Source organism: Callorhinus ursinus, unplaced genomic scaffold (assembly GCF_003265705.2).
Source record: "Callorhinus ursinus isolate GAN/ISIS: 27379988/994484 unplaced genomic scaffold, GSC_fseal_2.0 scaffold10, whole genome shotgun sequence".
NCBI lineage: Eukaryota > Metazoa > Chordata > Mammalia > Carnivora > Otariidae > Callorhinus > Callorhinus ursinus.
The window spans coordinates 74,568,091-74,593,810 of NW_027397072.1; the positions used below are offsets into that span (position 1 = coordinate 74,568,091).

Below are 25,720 nucleotides of genomic sequence, written 5' to 3' on the forward strand. Positions count from 1 at the left end.
AGGTTACAGTTTTTCTCTGTGTTTTGTGGACACATCTTTCTGTAAAGACATACTAGTCTTTTTTTTAATTTACTGTTTTAAAAAATACTCATTCTATATGGAATTTGACTGTGATCCTTTTCTGTTGCTTAGATTTACATAAAATTCATTTTCCCCAACTTTTAGGATAGAAGACCAGGTCAGGAAAGGTTTTCTAGCGGTGTATCTCTAGAACTATTCCTTCTTTTTTCCCAAATTATTAGTGTTGGGGGGAAAGCACTGTAGTCTCTATATGAATAAAGAGATAGTCTTCTACTTTCTGGAATCTGTTTTCCTGATACTTTCTCTCTTTTACTTAGACTCCTTTTTTCTTTGCCCATTTTATCCTTATCTTGTTCAGTGGGGATATGATTCCCAACAATTTCTCCTCAGTTGGGGTTTTTGTCTTGAAAAGGATATCCTGCCTGTTAGTTTCAAGAGTTCACAGAGATAGAGTTTTCCAATCCTTCCTGAACTCAGTGGACAATCTTTCTACTGACCTATAAATTGTAGTATGCAGAGGTCTTTCCCACACTACAGGGAAGTACCTTTTGATATTTTTTGGTCCATGAGATACTTCATTGATTGTCTCTTCTTGCTCCCACAGAAATGCCAATGCATGTAGGTCTTGATAGTTGCATTGTTCCCACTTGATCATCTTTTGAGTTTTGTGAATACTTTGTTACAGATAGCCATGGGTTTTTGGTTTTGCTGTCCTAGTTGCTCTTTTTATTATACTATATATTTTTACAGTAAGTGGGAAGAGTACTTTGCCAATGTTTTTTCCTGCATCTGTTGAGATACCATATGTATTTGGATTTGGATATATTATTCGTATTGCTTGCAGGATGACTTCTTAAAAATACTGTATGTACTCCCACATATATATGTATGTATCTTCATTCTGTTTTGGTAGGACATTTCCAAGAATTTATCCATTTCAACATTTAAATTAACATGAAGTTGTTTATAATAGTCTTTATATCTTTTTAATCTGTGCTGAAGCTCTAGTAATATCCTGTTTTCATTTCTAATATGATTTATTTGTATCTTTTTTTATTTATCTGTGTCTTCTTTCCTTTTCTTGATTGGTATTGCTAAAAGTATGTGTTTTTCTTAAGTAATTTTTTTTTTAAATTTTATTTTATTATGTTATGTTAATCACCATACATTACATCATTAGTTTTTGATGTAGTGTTCCATGATTCATTGTTTGCATATAATACCCAGTGCTCCATTCAATATGTGCCCTCTTTAGGACCCTCAGTTTGTTTCTCAGAGTCCATAGTCTCTCATAGTTTGTCTCCCCCTCCGATTTCCCCCCCTTTATTTTTCCCTTTCTACTATCTTCTTTTTTTTTTTTAATATAATGTATTATTTGTTTCAGAGGTACAGGTCTGTGATTCAACAGTCTTACACAATTCACAGCGCTCACCATAGCACGTGCCCTCCCCAATGTCTATCACCCAGCCACCCCGTCCCTTCCACCCCCACCACTCCAGCAACCCTCAGTTTGTTTCCTGAGATTAAGAATTCCTCGTATCAGTGAGATCATATGATACATGTCTTTCTCTGATTGACTTATTTCGCTTAGCATAATACCCTCTAGTTCCATGCACGTCGTTGCAAATGGCAAGATTTCGTTTTTATTGATGGCTGCATAATATTCCATTGTATCTATCTACCACATCAGCTTTATCCATTCATCTGTTGATGGACATCTTGGCTCTTTCCATAGTTTGGTTATTGTGGACATTGCTGCTATAAACATTGGGGTGCATGTACCCCTTCGGATCACTACATTTTTATCTTTGGGGTAAATACCCAGTAGTACAATTGCTGGGTAGTACGGTAGCTCTATTTTCAACTTTTTGAGGAACCTCCATACTGTTTTCCAGAGTGGCTGCACCAGCTTGCGTTCCCACCAACAGTGTAGGAGGGTTCCCCTTTCTCAGCATCCTCGCCAACATCTGTCATTTCCTGACTTGTTAATTTTAGCCATTCTGACGGGTGTGAGGTGGTATCTCGTTGAGGTTTTGATTTGGATTTCCCTGAAGCCAAGTGATGTTGAGCACTTTTTCATGTGTCTGTTGGCCATTTGGATATCTTCTTTGGAAAAATGTCTGTTCATGTCTTCTGCCCATTTCTTGATTGGATTCTTTGTTCTTTGGGTGTTGAGTTTGATAAGTTCTTTATAGATTTTGGATACTAGCCCTTTATCTGATGTCATTTGCAAATATCTTCTCCCATTCTGTCGGTTGTCTTTTGGTTTTGTTGACTGTTTCCTTTGCTGTGCAAAAGCTTTTTATCTTGATGAAGTCCCAATAGTTCATTTTTGCCCTTGCTTTCCTTGCCTTTGGCGACGTTTCTAGGAAGAAGTTGCTGAAGTGATTTTTAACGTTAAACTTTACCAATGCTCTCCATTATATATATGTTTTTTTATTTCGTTAATTTCTGCTTTTAACTTCACAATTTCCTTCCTTCTACTTTCTTTGAGATTATTCTGTTGTTCTTTTCATAGCTTCCTAAGTTGGTCACTTAGCTCATTATTTCTGTTCTTGAGGTCTTTACCCTCAAATGTTGAATATATTTTTCACTGAAATATAATATAATACAATATAATATAATGTAATGTAATATAATATAATAATATATAGAGAAGCACACAAGTCATAAATATGCAGCTTAAGAATTGTACAGGGAACGAATTTCACATCTACACCCCAAAAGAAGAAATAGAATCATATTACAACATTGCCTGGCATTTGGTACATATTCAGTAAATGTTAGCTTGACGTTATGTGCTATTAAAAACCATTTCTCTTTTAGGTGTCATGGCATATAATCTAGTTAATATGATTTTGTTAATAAGTAGCAAAGTAGTGTCCTTATAACTTTGGAAGTAACAAAATTTCAGAGTGCTTTGGGAGAATCTGATTTAGTGAATATGAATGATTCATCCTGCATTTTAAAAGACAAAGCAGTTCCCTTTTCTGGTATAAATTACTTAAGCAAATCATCTTTGTGTTGTGTTTTGTAATTTCTTACAAAATTGGCTTATTCTTTTCATTTTCTCTAAGGTCAGATACTTCATACTGACGTGGTTTACTTGCATTGTGGACAAGGCTTCCGAGAGGCAGAGAAAATAAAGAGGCTTTTGCTGAATTTCAAGTATGAACATAAGTAACTTTTTGAGTACTTCACTGGCTCAGCCAATCAGAGATACCTTTGAAGCTCCTAATTTGGAGGGAGGGATTAAGGGAAGTGCCTTGGTGAGAGAGAAGGAATCATGTAAAACAATGATGGGGCAAATTGCTGGAGAACTCTACATTTGGAGACTCCACAGGGATGCTTCTCCCTTCCTCTGCCACCTTCACTAAACAAAGGTGGTAATATGAGCAAAAGTGAGCATTGAATTCTTTTATTTGGGCTTTCTCTCTCTCTCTCTCTCTCTCTCTCTCTCTCTCTCTCTCTCTCTCTGCCTCCCTCCTTCCCTTCCTCCCTCTTTCCCTCCCTTCCTTCCTTCCATTCTTTTTTATGGATCTGAGGAGTGGATGTGATAGTAGTTTGAAGCTTCAGAGATTATTTGGCAACATACCACATAATTCAGTCATGATGTCTTTATTATGGCCTAGAATGCTCCAGAATTTCTTATCTGTGTGTAAATTTGGTTCCTTCTAGATGGAAGAAAGCTGACTGCTCTTGATTGTATGACAGTAAAATATTTCTCCATTGCTTCCCATACCAAATGCAGGGGCATTGTCCTTTATTCTATAAAAATCTGTGCCTCCATTGTGAAATAGTGGAGATGTTGCTTGGCTATATGAGAGAATAAGATCATCTATGATAGTATTTGTGCATTCCGTGGATTTTCTCCTGATTGATTTAGAAGCATGCCTTGAGCTCATTCCATTTCTCATCTTGTTTATCCCTTGAAGCTGCAGCACAGTGGTGATTGGAAATGGAACTGCCTGCCGGGAAACAGAAGCTTACTTTGCTGACCTGATAATGAAAAATTACTTTGCACCACTGGATGTTGTTTACTGGTAAGGATATTAGGAATGTTTGTTTTCTTTGAGAAGCAAAGGAACTTCTATAGTTCCCTCTGTGATGAATTCTCTCTTCTTTTTTTATAATATCCATCTTCTTTGCCTGCAAAACACCTCTTGCTGTTCACAAGCACTTTGTAAGACAATGTAAAGTGTCTGTCTCCTAGAGAAATTTGAGTTTCAGTATCCTGAAGACTCTCACAGAAATAGCAAGACAGTACTTACTTGCTTTCATGGGGTTTTCTAGGTTGTACCTTGTGTGAGGGCTCTAATTAACTACTAACTAGTACATAGGACTGTGGATAACTTAGCTTTTTTCACCCAAAGTTCTGATGTGTATAAATTGTTGGTTTTCAGAACTGACAGCTGAGGGTATTACCAATTAAAAGCACTTCTGATATTCCTTTCTTGTTTGTGTCTTCATTGCAGGCTTTCATTTTATATAGGCATCCACTTAACTTCTGAATAGCTTTGGCTTAGTATGACCCATTTCTCTAGTCCTCCCCAAGGTATGAGTAGTTCTGCTTTCGTTCACCTTCGTTTCCTTACTTTCCCTTTAGACCTCAGGTAGCCAGCCTTACCTTTTTCTTTTCTTTTCTTTTTTAAGATTTTATTTATTTATATGACAGAGAGCACAAGCAGGGGGAGCGGGAGAGAGAGAAGCTGGCTCCTCGCTGAGCAGGGAGCCCAACGTGGGGCTTGATCCCAGGATACTGGGATCATGACCTGAGCCAAAGGCAGACACTTAACCCACTGAGCCACCCAGGTGCCCCCAGGCTTACCTTTTTCAAACTATAGTAGAATATTAAGTTCTTAAGGGTTTAATTCTATGACAGAAGATAATTAAAATAGCTGATATCTAGGGAAGAGTGCACAAGCACCATCTTCCACTGCTGTAAGTCAACTGATGAGTATGTGAATGACAAGATCAACAAACAAAACCCAACACAAGAAGAAGAATCCTAAGATCCATGGAGGTAGGCCAAAAGAGGAGGGCTTGTATTTAGTGTAGTGTTCCATATGCCAAGAGTGTAATCAAGATGTCAGGAAAACAAATGCAGGGTAACCAAAGGGGATTAGGAGGTCAGGGACAAGCTGTAGGTACCACAGGGCCGTGGTTTAGGAAAGGACCAGATTGAAAAGTCCACCTCAGCTTCCCCCTTCTTGTTCAGGATGGTCTGGGGAATACTGTGGATCTTTCCTATTCTGGCAACTGTGCACATGCATCCAATCCTTTTGAGAACCTGGTACAAGGACCTGATATAGCTGATTCAGTTTATTTCAGGCAACTTGTCTGATGTTTTTTTTAACTTGTTCATGTTAATTTAATATAAATATCTTGGGTACATTTGTAGTGCTTATAAATAGGACTTTCAGATCATTAAAATATTAAATGTGCCTAGTGTGCTAGAATGATTTGTTATTTTCAATCCTCTGGCACATAGTAGGCACTCATCTTATTTTTTGAATCTCTGAATATTTGTTTCCATTCATGTTAAATTATTATACTTGATTATTTTCTGCTTTTGTCCTGGTTTTTCCTTTTGTAAAAAAATAGTGTTTTTTTGTGTAGCAGTGGTAACATTTATTGAAATGTAGAAATGGCTAGCTCCTTATGAGACATTTATGCTTATGAGCGATGTATCTAGTTTCTTCTCCTACACTGAAACCTTCTTAAATCAGGGGATCATGTTTTATTTATCTCTGCCTCCTTCCCATTAAACATAACATCTGTACTTATAGGTCCATCTCAACAAATTAAGGTTTAAATTATTTTTAATCAGATAAATATTTTCAAGCTATTGACCCGAATTACAATATGGAACAACTGTAGAAAACTTCCCCTCAGCTTAACACTCTGGTAAATCTATGACTTACTGTTGTCTCTCTTTTTTCATTGATAGAGAAATTTGCATTTGGTAGATTAGAGATTATATTTTGCCCAAGATAAATGATAATTTTGAAATAAAAAATATTGCATGGTTAGAGTTATATATTTATTTAATGAACTGTGAAAGAATTAAAAGGACTCTTTAATGTTTGCCTTCTTATATTTCAAACTATGGTTGGCACACTTTACGCTGATAGTGATAGAAATCACAGCATTGTGTGCGTTCTGTAGAATTACATGAGATCACATAAAAACCTGGGAGCAGCAAATGGAAAAGAAAATTTTGTGCTATTAATTCAGACCCTGCACTTTATGTTTCTGCCCTGAAAGCTGCAGTATACAAGTTAGTTTGAGCAGGCAAATATAGAAAGTAAGAGAAAAGAAATTAATTTTGCTTCCCAATGCCCTAGATCATTAGGATAATGAAAGAATTAGAAAATAGAGTGATCTGAGGAGGTGCGGTGTGTGATGAGAAAATGAGAAAAGGGAACAGTTGCTGTGGGAGAGGTGTGGGGTTGTGGGTTTGAGGTTAGATGTAGCAGGCTTGGCCCTTGAAGCACGAGCGGGTGGCTAGATCATATTAGGAAAAGAGGGTTGGTGCTGGACATCTGTAAAATACACATTGGACCTCTCTTCTTTCATTCCAGGAGGGTACCAACCACTTAATAGAAAGAAAATATAAGTTAAGGAATCATAATTTTGTTGCTTGAGATTAGTTGTTGCATCTTCCAGAGTTTAACTTAATTGCAGGGAATAGCTTGAGCCTCAAAGGGTTAACTCCTTTGTGAAAAATGCTTAAGAGTGAAGCTAATGAAACTCTTGCCTTAAAATTAAAAAACAAACATTATTTCTTTAAAGGTATTAGTAATATTTATTATTTCAGATTGGAAAACAGAGATAAGTGATAGACTTTTCTGTTAGCTCAATTGTTATAGTTTAGAGCATATTTCTAGATTATGTGTGTTATAAAAAGAAACTCACACTGTACATGTTTTACAGCGTTTCCCCTACTTAATACACTCCCATGCCAATAAATGGACTTTACAAAGTCATTTAAAATTACTACAGATAAACTTTTATATGATCTTATATTTTAGTCATTCCTCATTGTGTGACACTGGCTTTTTCTAATCATCACCATTATCAGCAAAGCTATAATAAATGTTTCGTGCTTAAATCTTTGCACATACCTTTATTGCTTTCGAATCCATTCCAAGAAGTAGACCACAGGTTTAAAGAGGTACCTTACTTACCACTGCTCCTAAACTGCAGAGTGCTTAATTACCAAACCCAATCTATTACTGAGATTATTTCCATGCTATTTCTCCCTCTTCTCAGCATGTTGGCTAATTTGGGATGTCTTTACTTAAAAATATTTATATTAAAAGTCCATATAAAAGTCCAGATAAAGAGGGAAGAAAATAAAGCACTTCTTAGTGTGAAATATAGCTAAAGAATATAGAACCTCTATATACAGTTTGAGGAAGAATAAAATGATTGTCCTTGTTCCCAGCTTTTAGGCTCCTTGTGTGTTTTTTCCTTGGAGTGCCTCTACCCCATGTAATCACTGTCTTGGGTTGTATGAGTTATTGCTTGTTTGAGAAAATTAATTTTCAAACTGTGTATTTGTAGGGCTTTTGAAGTACATTGCTGTGCTGTCTCCCAGAATGACTATGCCAATTAATATTCTTACCTACAGTGTCTCTGCTCACCTTTCTCTGGGACCTTGAGTATTATTACGATGCATGTTTTTTCTATCATTTTTGTTTTAATTGCATATTGATATCCCAGGAGTACTGCTTCTTAACTAATTGTGTAACCTTGGACAAATTACTTAACCTCTCTGTATTTCAGGTTCATCATCTGTTTTAAAAGGGGATGATAATAGTACCTATTTTACAGAATTATTGTGAAGGTTAAATGAGTTAATATATATAAATTGTTTAGAACAGCACTTAGCATATACTTGCTATTATTATTAAGGAAGTCAAATATATTTTTGTATGCTCACTGGCCATTTCTGGATTGTTTTGTGTATGTGTGGATGGCTTATATCCTTTGCTCATTTTTTTTCTGTTGGAGGTTTTTGTCTTGTTCATAATGTTTTGTAAATGTTTTTATATATTAATTATTGGTCCATTTGTCATAATTTTTGCAGATTATGCAAGTAGTTTTCTCCATTTTGTGTTTAAATTCAAGCTTTATTTTGTATAGAATCCTAAATTTTATTTTTTTAAGACTTATCTGTCTTTTTCTTTATGGCTTTTGAGTTTTTTATTATTCTTGAGTCTAGAATATTAGAAAGTTTATTAGTTTTTGTAGAAAATAAGAACCTCCTATATGTCCAAGAATATCAAGTGTTTTGTTGTTGTTGTTGTTGTTTTTTAATGCAGGCTTCTCTCAAGTTTTTATTTCTCTAACTTTTCTTTAAGTCTTCTGACTTTTCTTTGTAAAGCCATAAAACCTCATCATCTTCTCAGTTACTGATATGGTTGTTTTGAAGCTTTTTACTCTCCAGGAAACCAAAAATTAACCAGAGAACCTTAATCAGCTTAGGTAACAGAAGCAGAATAGAAAGCTGTTAATTAGTTTTGAGAGTAGTTTTGAAAAAAGGATGGATGCTGATTTTTCTCTTTCTGAAGGCCTTTATTGCCAGCTGCAGTGTTTTGTAAACAGCAGAGCCACCTGATTTCTTCCTTTTCCTCCCTTCCTCTCCCTCCTTTTCTCTTTCTCCTTCCTTATTTTCCTTCTTCCCTCCCTCCTTTTTCTTCTTTAATTCTCTTGTTTGGTTGCACCATATTTTAGTCATCTGTTGACAACTGGTTATTTTCGATTTTTGATGTATCTTTAGTTTTAAACCTATGGGTATAGACTAATCAGCTGTATTTTCGGTATTTATTTGCAGGCACATTTAGTATGGGATTTGTCTATAACCCATTTAAAGTTAACTTTTATATATGGTATGAAGTTCTTTTTTTGCATATGACTGGATTATTTCAGTACCATTTGTGAAAGATTTTCCTTTCCCCATTGAGCTGCTTTGGCATGTTCGTTGAAAATCAACTACCATATATATGTGAATCTATTTCTGGAGTCTGTTCTGTTTAATTGATCTATATGTCTTAACACTAATGAATCATTAAATTAGGTAGTGTAAGTCCTTCAATTTCATTCTTTTCAAAATTGTTTTGGCTATTGTAGGGCTCTTATGCTTCTACATAAACTGTAGAATCAGCCTTTCAATTTCTACAAATGGCCCTGCTGGGATTTTGATTGGGATTAAATTGGCTCTACAATTTAATTTGTGGAGAATTGACATCCATCCATGTAATTTTTTTTTTTTAAGTGTTGTTGACACATGATGTTACATTAGTTTCAGGCACACAATATAGTGATCCCACAACTGTACTCATCATGAGTGTAGCTAGCATCTGATTCAATTTTTAACTTCAGTTATGTTTTTCATTTCCAGAAGCTCTTATTTTTTCAGATCCACTTGATCATTCTTACGGTCTTTTGTTTTTCCTGAATATATTTTCACACCTATCTTTTATTTCCTTAACCATACCAACCATTGCTGTTTTATAGTTTGTTTGATAATTCTAGTATTGAAAATCCTTGGAAGTCTATTTCTGCTATCTGTTGTTACTGCTGGTTCTGCTTTGTTTCCTTTTCAGTTAATTTTTATTGAAAACTCCTTATTTTCATGGAACTTTATCTTTGGGAATTCATTGAGGCCTACACTGATTGTGAGATACTCCAAAAAGGATTTACATTTGTTTCTGTCAGGCTCCTGTAGACACTACGAGTTTGGAATCATTCAAATTAAATTCTCGGCTTGAGTTTTTTTCTGGCCACCCAGGTAGTGTGAATTTAGGCTGCACACTAGAGAGATGGCTTATGGTTGTTCCATGTTCTCATCAGACATTCCCTTTGTGACAAGGTTTGAGATAGTCCATTTTCATCACACTATCCTGGGTATAGGGTGCAGTGAGCTTATTTCTCTTTGGCCCCTATACTGGGGGTTTAATCTTTGGGGTACATGGGTGTATATGTGTGTGTATATATGCACATATATATATATATATACACATATACATATATACACATGGTGGTTTAACCCCTTGGGATATATATACTTTGGGTTATTAAACCAGGGGTTTAACCCTGTTTTTTTTTTTTTTAAGATTTTATTTATTTATTTGACAGAGCACAAGTAGGGGGAGTGGGAGAGAGAGAGAAGCAGGTTCCCTGCTGATCAGGGAGCCCGATGCGGGGCTTGATCCCAGGACCCTGGGATCATGACCTGAGCCGAAGGCAGATGCTTAACTGAATGAACCACCGAGGAGCCCTACTTTGGGGGTTTTGTATGTGTAAGAGTAGGTGAGGGAATCTTTTATTAACCCATGTCCATCGTAGGTGGACCCTGGGTTTTGTCTTCTAGTCCTCTAGTTGTGTGAAGCTTTGTGAGACCATGAAGATGGAAAATAAAAGTCACCTGGTTCAACAAATGCCCTCGGGTGAAAGTCAGCTTCAGAAATCAAGGTTCCCACATTCACTTCACCTTTTTTAGGTTGAGTATTTCTTTCTTGCCAACTCACTTTTTAAATAAGAAGATGTATTACATCTAGGACTTTTCGTTGTTTTCAATAAAATCGACATTTTAGGTCCAGGTAACTGATCTTCCATATTACTGGCAAACAAGGTCATAACTTTATTTTCTATTTTTGTTTCCCTCCCCTCCACTTGGTTTTCTATTTTTTATCTACTACTTTAAACTTAAAAATTTGGTGTTTTCAGATATTGAAGACAAATAAAACATAAGGTAAAATTAGATGATCATTTTTAATCATCTAAATTTATACTTTTGAATTAAGAATTGTTTCTTTTATTTGTTTACTTTATGAATGCTCACTGAAATGTGTGTGACATTGTTCTCTGGCAATTTAGTGTTTTTTTTTTTTAAGTTTAAAAGAGGTTTTGAAAAATCTAGGAAAATATGAAGAGGAAAATAAAAATAATTTGTAATCTCACCAGAGAATGGTATCAACATTTTTATATATTTTATTTATGTATTCATTCATTCCACAAGTATTTATCATGTGTAAATGTTTCATTGAATGAGATGGACTCACTCAGTAAGGTGCAAGAAGAAGACAACTACTTATTTACTATCCCACTCCTAGTCAGCTCGTGCTTGGAGTAGTTCTTCCATCCCTGGCTGAGATAAGGGTCTCTGCTCTTTCATTCCCTTTTAGTCTGGAGAACAGTCTCATTTCAACAATTGAAATATCTTCAAGGCTCCAAATTTGATGTGCATTAACTTCTACGTCAGGTCTGTTTCACTCCGGGGAAACACCACTTCACTCTAGGGGTTTGTAGGGGCATGGTAAGCTTCCTCACTCTTCCCTCCTTGTTATTGTGCCCTTTCTTCCCAACTCACCAGCTGAATTTTCAGAATCCTTTAAGTATAGTCTTAAGAGTTGTGAAGAGGTAAAAGGAGCCATAATATTACACAGTGGGGACAGTTGCAGTCTGAGGATAGGGCCCTCTGGGTGGCCTACATGCAATTGCTGATTCATTCTTCCATGGGGAGTTTTTGAAGTACTTGGTTTTTATTTTTGTTTCCTGAGATCTTCCCCAACAGGATCCTTGAATTGTTTCTGTGGCAGATATGTTCTGAGGCTGACCATGACCCTCCTTCAGTCCTGGGTTTCAGACAGACTGCTCTTGTCTGAATCAATTTCCTACTCAGTCATCTTGGACAGAGTCTCTTTAGAGCTCCCTCACACTGCCTCCTGCAGGCCTGTTTGGTTCATACATCCTTGTCTTCTCTCAAAGGGGGAGAAACAACTTATCCCTAGTGTGGCTCTCTCCCTTTGTTATTCTCTCTCTCCCTCTCTCTGCCCTTCTCTCCCTTTCCTCCCCTCTTCCCTCATGCTTGTGTTTACATCTGTTCTCTTTCTTATGTCACACTCACATATTGGTCCCAGGGAGGCTCCTCTCAACCTGGCACAGGGTGAGTGGGACATGCCTCCACATGCGATGTTCAGGCAGCAGGAAAAATGCCACAGCATTCCAAGAGTTTTCTTAAAGAAATGTTCTCTTTCAGCTCTAACACCCTCCAGTTCTTCTCCTCAAACACATATCCATTTTATAGGGTGAAGTTGGGCGATTGCTCATGGTGGCACAACAGGCTTTTGGGACTTAAGCCAGAACAAAAACATCCCATTACACACGCTCTCATATGGTCAGCGAAGTACTGTTAGCACTCAGACTATGTGGCAGGCGATGTACTGTGCTGGGAGGTACTTGACTTGACTTCTTGAAGCTTTTACCTCGTAGGGAAAACAGATGAAAATCTAAATGTATGTGTTTGTTTATATATCTTATGGAATTGGGGATGAGTTCTCTATGGAGAATTAAAAGCAAGGTAAGAAGATAAAGTAACAAGTGCAGTTGTAGGTGGATCTAGACATAACACATATTCTTATCTCTTATGATAGGAATTCTTTCCATGTGTTATGGTGTCAGCCAGGCTGAAGAAAAGCATGATGAGTTGGTGCCCCTCATTTATCCACATCCACATTCGTGTCCTCATTATCCTCATCTTTCCATGTCATAAGAGCTCTCTAGAGCCATGGTTTTCACCTTGTGGGTTGCAGTCCATTGGAGGAAGGTGACATCCATATAGTGGGTCCCAATCAGCATTTAAAAAAAAATTAAGGATAAAAACTAGAGTGCATCTCTTGTTAGTAAGTCTAGGTATTGTTCCATGAATACAGGCTTTGGGTACATACATGTATTGTGCCCTGGACTGTGATGTGAAGCATATTTTATTATCAATACTAATCAGAAAAATTTGAAGAAATATTGCTATATGAAGTCCTTTAAAAATGCAAAGTTAAGGGGGCACTTGGGTGGCTCAGTCAGTTAAGTGTTGGACTCTGTATCTCAGCTCAGGACTTGATCTCAGGGTCATGAGTGTAAGTTCAAGCCCTGTGTTGGGCTCCACAGCCTACTTAAAAAAAAAAAAAGAAACAAAGTTAAGAGGTAAGATTATAAGAGTCCCTAATGAGAAGCTGGGAAACTCTTAGCAATATAATTCAGATTACCCTATAAAATTGCAAAAGATCCTCTTAGGGAAAGAAAATCGGGCAACAGTCCTCAACACATTGGGAAATGTAAGCTGGACTAATGTGCTCCACCCCTAAAATTATGAGCTACAATCCTTTCCAAATTCTCTGGAAAAAGTTAATGGATAGAATTTTCTCAACTAAAATTCCTCATGTCAGAGAAAACTTTCCAAACACTTCATTTACATATATTAGTTTTTTGATAATCTTCTTGCAAAAGAAAAGGCTTTATTAAGCCAATTCAGAGATTCAGTCTTGGTAACAAAATTCTATAGGAAAATGAGAATGTAGGATAATTACACTAGAAAACAAAATAGTTTGGGTGACTGGTTTGCTAAGTCTTATACCCATTGAAGTATATGAAATTGCTGACACATTCTATGAAGAATGCTTTTTTTCCTCCCATAGAAGAAGGCTGTAAATTACATTAGACAAGAATGGTTCTTTGTCAAACCAAGTTTGGAGCAATTTTTATTTTACGCTCATACATTTTTCGTAATTTGTCGATGTCTACTAGTATCTAGTATTTGATTTAGCCCTGTATATTCAATCATGTGGTTTGAAATTCACATATCCCATCATGTTCTGAATGAAGCACTTTGACTTCCAGGGGCTCTACCACCAGAAAAAGTTTGGGAAGTAAATCAGTTTATGTGTGTTGGCTGTAAACTTTCAGTCAGTTGTATATTTTACAAGGTCAAATACAAAGCTGATAAAAAGTAAGTAACTAAGAGTGTGTAAAAGAAGAGTCACTGATCTGCCAAAAATAGTACAGGAAGACCTAAGGCTCCAGGCCTGAATCCCTCTATTTATTGCCTCTCCACAAATGTTAAGTATAGCATAAAAGATTTATAATGATTATCTTAGGAAAAAGAGAGTGAGGAAAGAGATCCCACTGCTTGTACATAATGTCATCCTCCTTATCAGGGGCTATCAGAAAGTAGAAATGCTTAACTCTTCTTTTGATTGACGAGATAGAATGGTTTGGGGCTAAGAAGATAGAATAAAGATCACCAAAGAAAACCAGAATGTAACTAAAATAGGGCATTAGTAAGAGTGTTTCCATTTCTCATTTCATCTTCTGGCACAGATAAAATATTTTCTGGCGTTCTGGGTGTACTTGGGAATAAAATTTTGGTGCCATTGTTGGTTAATTATTAAGAAATTATGGAAGCTTGGAGAGGGGTGGATGGTATTTTAATGTTCCAAAGGGGGATTCAGATGCACATGACTGTTGAGTGTGGCTCTTGATCAGGCAAGGCTATTATGAAATCAGAAAAGGATGGTTAATGAGCACCTAGGAAGGGACAATAGAACATATCTCCTGGAAATCAGTGCACACTTTCTATAAATAAAACATTTTGACTTTATCCCATTTCATTTTCTGTTTGGAAAACTAAAACTGGTAGGCACATCTAGATCTCAGCACAACTTTGAATAGTCTCTTGATACTTTAATGGATAAACTAGAGAAATAGAGATTTGGTTATGTGGCTCCCAGAAGAATGTTGATTAGCTACTGGTTTGATGTCTGGTGTGAGGTCTTTAGGGGCTTGCCACAGACGCTGTATTAGTTAACGTTCTGCTCAGTGATTTAGTCAAGATTTTCAAGTTTGCGGACATGGTGGAGGTGTATTAGGATCAGGATCACAGACCTGTACCTCGTAAACAAATAATACATTATATGTTAAAAAAAAAAAAAAAGAAGAAGATAGTAGGAAGGGAAAAATGAAGGGCGTGAAATCGGAGGGGGAGATGAACCATGAGAGACGACGGACTCTGAGAAACGAACTGAGGGTTCTACAGGGGAGGGGGGTGGGGGGGAGGGGTTAGCCTGGTGATGGGTATTAGAGGGTACATATTGAATGGAGCACTGGGTGTTACACGCAAACAATGAATCATGGAACACTACATCAAAAACTAATGATGTAATGTATGGTGATTAACATAATAAAATAAAATTAAAAAAAAGAATCAGGATAAAGAAAGTTTTTGAAACACTTGAGTTGTTGAACCCAATTTAACAAGACGAACTGTCACAGGGATAAGTGACTTTTGTGATGTTAAAGGAATTTTCAGTAGAGATTTCGATGAGATGATTTCTAAGGTTTTGAAATTTGACCATTGAGAATTCTATCAGAATAATGTCTCTTGAACCACCTAGATTTAATTTTTTGGTTTTGTTTTAAAGAAATTTACTTCCCATCTAATCAATAAGCTTAGCTATGTGACATAAGATATATCTAGCTATGTAAAGCTCACTATGTTGTGAAGTTAAAGTTATTTTATATGGAGGAAAAGTTGTAGTTGCTGTTATCTATTTAATTAGTTGTTTATTTTAAAGATTTATTTATTTATTTTAGAGAGCACGTGCATGCATGCAAGCAGGGGGAGGGGCAGAGGGAGAAAGAGAGAAAATCCCAAGCGGACTCCAGGTTGAATGTGGAACCCAACACAGGGTCCGGTCCCAGAACTCCAAGATCATGACCTGAACCAAAATCAAGAGTTGGCCACCCAACTGATTGAGCCACCCAGGCGCCCTCCCACCCCCGTTAATTATTTTTGACTAGTACAATAACTTCTGCTTTTCATGTAAGATCAGTTTCTTTGTATTTAAAAAGATTGTCTCCTCCATTTCCATTTTATAGCAGTGATGGAGGCCATGAATTAGCCTTTAAACATGGGACAGCCTAAAAGTGTTTTTTGGTTTTTTTGTTTGTTTGTTTTTTAAGATTTTATTTGTTTATTTGACGAGCAGGAACACAAGCAGGGGGAGTGGGAGAGGGAGAAGCAGGCTTCCCATGGAGCAGGGAACCCGATCCGGGGCTCTATCCTGGGACCCTGGGATCATGACCTGAGCCGAAGGCAGATGCTTAATGACTGAGCCACCCAGGCTCCCCTAAAAGTGTTTTTTGGATATTAGTTTGAATACTATGCGTAATGACAAGTTAAAGTGATAGAATATTTATCTCACTTCTTTCTACACTGATAGCTTCAGAAAATGTATTGTGATATTTTAGGATTTTCTTGTCCTTCACCTATTGACTGATAATCCTCTTTCCATTTCTTTGACTATCATAAACACTAGACTTGTTTAAAAGCTTCCTTTCTGGTATGTTTGTGACATTAAATAAATTTTAAAGTAAAATTATTTTACAACCCATATAACTTATGTTCATTTTGTGGAAATGGCCAGAATACTTTTAAAAATATATATTTAAGTAGACCGTTTCAATGAGATATGTTGGAAAGGAGGCATAAGGAATGAATAATTATGGGTGTGTGTGTGTGTGTGTGTGGTTTTAAAATACTATTTGGATTCAGATTCAGTTTGACAGTTTTTGATCAAAATAAAATATATTTTACCAGTTTTGTAACCCATGTGTTTCTGTATCTTTAAGTCCAATTTAAATATCTGCAGGAGTTATCCCAAGCCCCCTTAACTGTAGCCCTTCTTGCAGATCTTTGTTTATTGACTTAGATTAGAACTGGCCTAGAGCCCAGTGATGGTCATTTCTCCTCTTAAGGTTTTTGGTTACAAATCTGCTTTTGTTGCCAGATCCAATAAAGATTCTTGATTGTTTTTGTTAGTTTTATTACAAGTTCTTGCCAAAGATACAATGTATTATAACCAAAACAGATGTTCTGTTTAGACAAGTGTATTTGCTATAAGGGAACCTAAAATTTAAATTAAAACAATAGTATGTTCTGCATTAATGTAACAAGTGATGAACTTTGGGATTTTATGAGTATTTTTGATAACCTTTAGAAATGGAAGGAACAACGCCTTATTTTATGCAATTGTTTTACATTTTTTTCTCTATCCCAGTTTGTGTATGTACAGTCTTACACTCCTAGATCCTCCTCCAAGCTAACATTTTACTGTGATCTTGAAAGTGGAGTGGAATTCACCATTTTCATCTGTATACAAGTTCTGTTATTAAAGTACATATATCGGATAAATAGTGTTTTCTGCCATAGAGACATCAGTTGCATAGAATAGTTTTTAAGATTCTAATGTTTATAGGGGTGCCTGAGTCTGTTAAGCATCTGACTTCAGCTTGGGTTGTGATCTCGGGAACCTGGGATGAGCCCTGCATTGGGCTCCATGTTCAGCGGGGAGTCTGCTTCTCCCTCTCCCTCTGCCCTTGCCCCTGCTTGTGCTCTCTCTCTCTCAAATAAATACAATCTTTAAAAAAATATTCTAATGTTTATAAATAAATAGATGACATAAGTTTTCACAGACCTTTCCATAAATGCTGTACTTGGTAAAGATAGGAACCATTTTATAAGCTTGTATTGTAGATCTTTTGGTACACTAATTAACTGTCTCTGTGATTAGGGCCCAGAGCAATCTTGATTTATGCTGAATTCTGTGTTGTAGTGAACACAGACATGTAGTGAGTACAAGATGAATGTATTTATATTATGTAATTTTAATTCTTTTTAAAGTCCTAGTCCCTCAATAAATTAGATATGTAAGGAATAAGACTACATTATCAACAAATTACTAATGGGATGAGTTTTACCTTGAGATTGTTAACTCCTTGGCCCATTCTGATTCATATTTTCCTCTTTTTGGCATTAAAGAGCTTGCTATTTTCCCTCACTTTTGGTTGTCATTTAAAAAACAATGTTCCATTGATTATTTGGGAGCATTTAAGTTTTTTGTTTGTTTGTTTGTTTTTTTAATTAGAGAAGTTTGGGTTGTACAGAATCACTGTGCTTCTCTCATTTCAATTGCATTAGGAGAATGCAAAATTGCTAGAATTCTTTGTTGTTGAGATCCTTTTCATTTGATTATATGGGACTTGGAGATTCTGGGACCAGAAACTTTTACTTGCAAATAGTTTGAATCCAACTTATTTGTGTTTTATATGGTTTGGGTTTTTTTGTTTTGTTTTTGTTTTTGAGGGAGGAACCTTTTGAGTCTAATGTATTTTATGTGGCTAAATCTTTGTATTATATGCTCTTCTTACTTATTGAAATACAACTTTCAAGTTCCCCCACATCCATACATTTCTAAGGTTACACCCAGCTTAATTCCCATTGCTTTTCTGCTTCACAGCACTTGCATTTTGAAGGGACCCTAACATTTGGGTTCACATTATGATAATTAGGTTTCAGGGGCATGAGGGATTAAAGATGTCTCAGGTCTAGTTGCAGAATAAAGTTCAGAAGCACTTGTAAAACTTGCCTGATTGGTGGGTAGAGGTGCTTTTATTTATTCACTACTCATGCAGCATTAATCCGTATTTCATCAGGTACCTACAGTGCTGTAATTCTAGATGTGACCTTGGGACTTGATTTACTTCAGCTCCATTTTCTTTATTAATGTACCATGAAAGAGGTACATGAAAGATAGCCAACATCAAAGTACCTTTTAAAGTAAAATGGTTGATAGGAATTCCCTGGTATTTAACACTGTCTGTCAAATGTTTCAGCTGGTTTGCATCCTTTTACAAGCTATTGCTTGCTGCACTAAAAGAAATTTAAAGCAGTTGTTTCAAGTCTTTTGTGGGGGTGCTGGTTATGGTGGTGGTAGCTGGCGTGGTGGTGGCTGGGTGGCAATAGTTAGCTAGAGAAGGGAGGAAACGAGAAGTTAAGAACATACTCTTTCAGCTGTGCTCCTCTTGAGGTGGTTTGTTTTTGTGTTTTTCTTTGGGTTGGGGAATCTTTAGTCCAAAGTGGCACTTATGATTAGGGTTGAGGAGGCACTCATCTTGGTTATAAGGAAATTGAAGAGGGTGGCCAGAGAAAATTCATCAAACCTCCATGAAAAAGACAGAATAAAAGGCAAAGTCAGTATCTTATTCAGAGATTGTTTAACCAGTTTAACTTCACAGCCTGTTTATTCTTTACTGAGCCATCTGAGGAAAAGCTTTTAAACATAGTAATGCGGGAAACTGAGTCTTAAGAAGAACAAAGGAAACAGGACTCAGACAAGGTTTGCCATATGTATTGTGGAATATTTATTTTCCTGTAAATGCATGTTTTAGAGTCTATGGTCTCTGTTCTAGGTTAAATATATGGGGGTAGAATTCTTGTAGCTCAGTTTTGAAACTGATTCTTTCTTTGTTTCACAAACATTTGTTGGATGTTTCTCTCTACTTAAGAAAAAATGTTTAAAGCATTTTGCTTTTCAGTTATTATCACAAGGATTATCTGTGAATCTATTTCTAACATCTCTACCGCAGACCTATCTTAAATAGTGAAAAATAGAAATCACAGAATGTTTTAGAAAATGAAATTTGCTTTCAAATATTTACTTTGCTTTCAAATTACTTAATCTTAACCTATAGAAGTCTTTTAAAATCTATTGCAATAAAAACTTTTTGTAATTGGTATTTGTTAAAATGTATTTGTATAATATTAAAATGCTTTAAAAATAGTGTATTCTCTTGATATTCTGTATTTTGTTTGCACTTACCTGCTTAACATTTTATTCATATATGGCAGGAAAATAAATTTCAACCCAGACCTGATCTTGTGATTTATTGAACTAAAGTCTTTGGCCTATAAAGTGTAAGAAACCAACAGTATAACTAACACAGAGGAGTTTGGTAACAGCCTTTCTCACTGTCAACATAGTGCTACAGAGCTATAGAGGTCTCCTGAAGACAGATAGCTTGGTTTATGTGGGGGAGTGAGCAGCATATGCAACTTACTTGGCATGTGAGTCTACGATTAAAGAGGGGCGTAGAAGAGGTACATCTTGCTGGTTTTCTGATATAGGAAGTGCAGAACTTTTTGCTACCACTGCTGTGCGCCATATATGGCTCACCCCTGGCATTAGGAAGGGTGACCGAGGGTTGAGAGGGGTAGATATTAGGAAATCGGTAATAGAATGAAGGCTGGAAGATGTGTACCTTTCCATTCATGCCACGTTTTTCTCTCCCCCTTCACAGTTAACATTGTTTTTTGCATAGAAGATATGTTCCTTTAAGAATTTGATATGACTCATCATAGTGCTAAGGAATTGGGAGACAGAGAAGCGTGATACTGCCTAAAAAGTCATCACAATCTTATCTTGCAAGCATTTTAGCTTTTGTGAGGCCCAGTATTGTGGAGTCCTTTTGTTGGCATAGTGATGCATGCCTCTTTTTTTTTTCCCCCTTAATTCTGAGGTTTTATATATCCTATTTAATTTAAGGTCGGTGTAGTTAAAGCACATGAATTAGCCCTAATATTGTATATTTAATCATTCAAACATAATAACTATAAGTTAATCTAAAGCTTGATTGAAAGGGTCAACAGAGTCAAGGATTATAAATTTATCAATTAGTGATAAGCAAGTTGGGCTTGCAAATAAGTCACCAGCTTACAGTTGATTGGTGTGTTTTTGACTGATTTTTTTATGTTTCCTTTGTTACCCTGTTTACCTAAAATTCCTCTTATTCTTCAGAGCATTTTATTTTTCCTCTCAACAGAATGATTTTCGTGAATCTAGGAATATAAGGGACCACAAGAAGTGTGATTAGACTACCCTCCCAGCTCCTAACAGGTTTGATTTCCGACAGTTCCATGGTTCCATCCTGATGCTGTCACCATTGCCATTGTTAAGTTCTACTTGCTATTTTAATTTACACTCAGTAATATATTGCGGATGTCTCTTGGCTCAGAATTCAGATGTTGGTGTGGCCAAAATGCTAAAACTTTGAGGAGGGATACAGACGTGACGAAGCTTCTATAGCGTCTTCAGTGTATAAGAAACACTTTGAAGGATGTGCATTTCTATTCAGATCATATGCTCTGATTTCTAAGGGTCAGTGATTTCCTTCTCTTCCAGGTCCTAGGCTTATTTTGAATTAAAATTCACTGGTTGGGGCGCATGGGTGACTCAGTCGGTTAAGCGTCTGCCTTCGGCTCAGGTCATGATCTCAGGGTCCTGGGATCGAGCCCCACATGGGGCTCCCTGCTCAGCGGGGAGCCTACTTCTCCCTCTCCCCCTTCTCCAACTCATGCTCTCTCTCTCTCACTCATTCTCCCAAATAAATAAAAATTTTTTAAAAAGTTTTTTAAAAAATTTATTGGTTATATAAGAAGAACTCAGATATCTTTTTTCTTTCTTATCTCCACTTCTTTACAAGAGGGCCTTTACCTGTCAAACTCTTTTTGAGATTCTGTATCTTGTGCTAAATACGAAATGCTACTTTTAGGTGGTTTTGACTTTGGTGGGAAAAGTAATAAGTAAAATTTTTGCCAAGAGATCAGTCTTTTTTTCCTGTTTCAATAAATTTTGTCAGGTGTAGAAAGACTGGAAGGATGTTAGAGACCCCTGCTTAAATTTTCAGATTTGAGACTTGATATTTTTCTCATTCATGGTTTTTGGCAGGGGAGTATGAGAAGTGGATAAAAGAAGCTGACCAGAGAATCTCCCAGTAACATGTTGGGCTTCTGAAGTATCTTAGATCTTTCAGGTTTGATTTGCTTCTACTCTTCATTTTCTTACTTTTTCCCACTTTTTTTTTTTTTGGTCGTCTTCTCCTTCTGGCTACTTTTCCTTAGTGAGAAGTGACAGGTTTGTGTTAAGTGGGAAAAAGTAAAATGTATCTATCTTGTTGAATTTAATAACTTGGAGGAGTGTTTGTCTCCAAAATCCAGTGTAAGCATAGCATCCATTTTTTGTTTTTATATAGAAGTGATAGTTTTCATTTACTATTTGGTCCAGCTCATCTTGACTCCTTTTCAGTTTCATATACTGCTGTTTCTCCCACCTCTTTTGAATAATCTAATTTCCACTTCTCGTAACTCTTTTTTCTATGCACCCTTGCACCTCTTCTTTGCTCTTCAACTTAGTGCTCCAAATATTTTCTTCATTCCCTTTTTCTTCTCTGTAGATCTTCTTTTCCTTGGTAATTTCTCCATCCACTTGTGGGGCTTCATCTTTTGCATCTGTGGCTTCAAATGTATATCCTTAGTTTGAAGTTCTCTCCAGAGATCTGGACTCCGGTTTCAAATGCTTGCTGCCAGTCATTTGAGTATCCCTCTGGTGCTTCAGATTCAACCAAATTTAACTCCATGCTTTGGCTCCCACAACTATTTTTCTTCATGTGTTTCTGTTCTTTTATAAGCCTCTACTTGGCTAGCAGTTCCGTCATTGGGCACAAAATTGATAATCTTTGATTTCTTATTCGGCTATATACTCCATTCAAATTGCTATCAAATCCTGTTGATTCTCCCTCTGGAATGTTTCTACTATTTCTTACAGTGTCTCCTGTTGCCATTCTTCTTTCTTTGAGAGTGTGAGCCATTGATGAGCTGGCCTTAAGCTACATTTCCAAGATAATCTCTTGATACTCCCTTCTCAACCCAAGGCATGATGTTCATCATTCAGGCACTCATAATCTGAGTCTGCATAGCTCTTTACATTATGCCACCGATACCATTCATTAAGGAATCATATAAGTTAACATTCCTTATAAGAATTAGCACCAAGTTATAATTTATAAAGCTATCTTTTATTAAATAATAGCTAAAATAAGTCCATTTTCAGTATTTTATTATTCAAGGTAATCTCATTTAAATCTTCCTCTGATCTGCTCCTATTATTTGTAGTGAAATTTTGGTTCCTGTTTTCAGTGGAGTCCACTTAAATGCCCTTCTCTCTCAGAACAGGTATTCAGATATCAGAAATTCTTATATGCCAGGTAAATTGGAATATTTGTTCTTTGAACTTGTGTGGATTCTTTCTCTACTTTTGTAGTTAAGAGAACAGTCTGTTGAGCCAGGTTCAGATTAGAGCTTCACCCCTTACTGCTACAGTGAGTATATCAAATCATTTAATCTTTTGGTCTCTTCATCTCTAAAAGTGGGAATGATAATATTATCTACCAGAGGATTTGGTGAAGATGAAGTGGAGTGATACATTTAAAAATACTTAGAGTGGTGCTTGGCACATAATGTGTAATCAGTAAATGTTGGTATAAGGGTCCTTGGCTGTACAGTGTGGCTACCCCTTTGCTCATACCACCACCTTACCTCACACCCCACCCCTTTTAAACTAAACTTTTGCTTTGTTAGCTCAGGGAAGAGAAGGCCTTTACCAAAGGAAAAGAGGAACAAAAAGTTCATCTGGCCTGTTGTGCTTCCAGGTGGCCATTTAAGGACTTTACAAGGTTATCTTTGATTAAGCACATTTTCATTGTGCTCCATCTCCCCCATTGCATACTCTTTTATTTCCTTAAATATATTCGGCATACATACACTATATTCTTCATGTGATAATTCCAACAACTGTGTGTTTGCTGGTTCAAAAGCAAATTTTGTTACTTCTGCTGACTTAGGCACATGCATTATGTGATTTTTTTTTAATTGTGTGTTCATTTTCCCTGGAATTTTAACTCTAAAATCTTTGATGCCTGGATTTAATGTGTTTTTCTTCAGGGAGGATGGAATTTGCCTCTCTTACATAGCAGTGGTGCAATCTTTTAAATACTTTCATACATTAACTCATTAAATCCTTGTAGCAGCCTTATAAAGTTGCTCTTCATGTTTAAAAAAATATATCTAAAACATGAGACACCGAAATGACAAAAGTAAAAGAATGGAAAATTATATCCCAGGCAATTACTAGTCAAAAGAAAGCATTTCCAGATGTCAAAGAGGGCCCATCAAGCAGTCAGCAGTGAGCAGTGCAGAGGCAGCAGCAGGCCCTAGGCCTCAGTAGTACTTCCGTGCTATTGTTGGTTCAAATCAGGCATATGCCTGCAGGAGTATATCTGCTCAAGCTCTGAATCTGGTTTCACTGAAGAGCATCTGGAAGAGATACCCCTTCAGCCCGGGATGCCTTGTGAGAAAGTGGATTCACACCTGTTCACACAAACTGCCAAAGAGCAGTTTGTTTTTGGCATCTTTGATGACAACTAGAAGAGCTCCACATTTACCACCAGGATGCAGCCAAAAACCTATAGAGATCTAGAGAAGCAGCAGAAGAGAGTGCCGGTTCTAGAATTTTATGTAAAGAACTCCCACAACTCTGTAGCAGAAAGCCAGACAACCCAATTAAAAAATGAATAAAGGACTTGAATAGACATTTCTCCAAAGAAGAGATACAAATAGTAAGTACATGAAGAAGCCAGACACAAGACAAATATTGCATTATTCCACTTATATAAGGTACTGGTAACTGTTAAACATTTAACAGTGTATTTAATGCCACTGAATTGTACCCTTATGAATGGTTAAAATGATTAAAAATATGTTATGAATACTTTACCACAATAAAGACAAAATTTAAAGCAGTGATGATAAACAAATAAAATATAAGAGGATACAAACAATACAAAGTATGTTCTATAAGCACAATGGAATGAAAATAGAAATTAGAAATTTGGGAAATTCACAAATATATGGAAATTGAACAATACTAATTCATCCTAAATAATCAAAGAAGAAATAAAAAAATTAGAAAACACATTGAATGAAAATAGATACATAACATACCAGTCCTTATGGGATACAGCTAAAGGAGTGTTGGGAGGAAAGCTTATAGCTGTAAATGCCTTTGTTGCAAAAGAAGTCTCAAATTAAAAAACAACCTTTCACATGACACTGAATAAAGAAAAGCAAACTAAACTTAAAGCAGGAGAGAGAAAAGAAGAAGAAAGGAAATAAAGAATAGAACATAAATTGATGAAATATAGACAAGAAAAACAAATGCAGTGAAATGGCAATGAAATCAAAAGTTGGTTCTTAGAAAGTATCAACAGCATGGACAAGCCATTAACTAGACTCACCAAGAAAAAAAGAGAAGACTAAAATCCTTAAAATCAGAAATGGAAAAGAGGACATTACTACTAACTTTCCAAAAATAAAAATGATTACAAAGGAATAATAAAAATTGTATACCAATAAATTAGATAACTTAGATGAAATGGACAAATCCTGCAAAGACACAAACTACTAAAAATGACTCGAAAAAATAGATTATCTGAATAGACCTATATTAAATAAAAATAGTGAATTAGTAAAAAAAAAAAAAATTAACCACAAAGAAAAACCAGGTCCAGATGGCTTTACCACTGAACTCTACCACATATTAAAATGAACAGACAACCATACTAATTCCTCACACACTCCTCTAAAATGCAGGAGGAACACTTCTGAGACCTTATTCTATGAGGCCAGTATTAACCCTGATACCAAAACCAGACTAAGAAAACTACAGGCCAGTATCAGTTATGAATATGAATGTAAAAATTCTGAACAACATATTGGCAAACCAAATCTAGCAACCCATAAAACAACACACCATGACCAAGAGAGACTTATCCCAAAAATGTAAGGTTGGTTAAAAACATCCAAAAATCAGTTAATGTAATAGATCATATCAACAGAATAAAAAACAAAATTCATATGATCACCTCAGTAGACACGGAAAAACCATTTGACAAAATCTAACATCTTCTCATGATAATAACACCAAGAAAACAAAGATTAGAAGAACTCAACCAGATAAATGGCATGTGAAGAAACTCATAGCTAACATCACAGTTAATGGTGAAAGACTAGATACTTTTCCCTAAGAACAGGAACAAGGTAAGGATTCTATTCTGAACACTTCTATTCAACATTGTATTGGGTTTTAGCAAGGGCAGTTAGACAAAAAATAAATAAAATAAACAA

At 36.2% G+C, this 25,720-nt stretch overlaps 1 protein-coding gene across 3 annotated transcripts in view; it reads left to right on the top strand.

Annotated features, from left to right (window-relative positions):
- SRBD1 (S1 RNA binding domain 1) overlaps nucleotides 1–25,720 on the top strand; it is a 200,271-nt gene that overhangs the window by 59,178 nt on the left and 115,373 nt on the right. For all 3 annotated transcript variants that reach the window (XM_025868898.2, XM_025868899.2, XM_025868901.2), the window contains exons 13-14: nucleotides 3,099–3,189; nucleotides 3,957–4,064. In XM_025868898.2, the coding sequence (XP_025724683.1) occupies nucleotides 3,099–3,189; nucleotides 3,957–4,064 (199 nt within the window). The remainder of the gene's footprint in view (nucleotides 1–3,098; nucleotides 3,190–3,956; nucleotides 4,065–25,720) is intronic.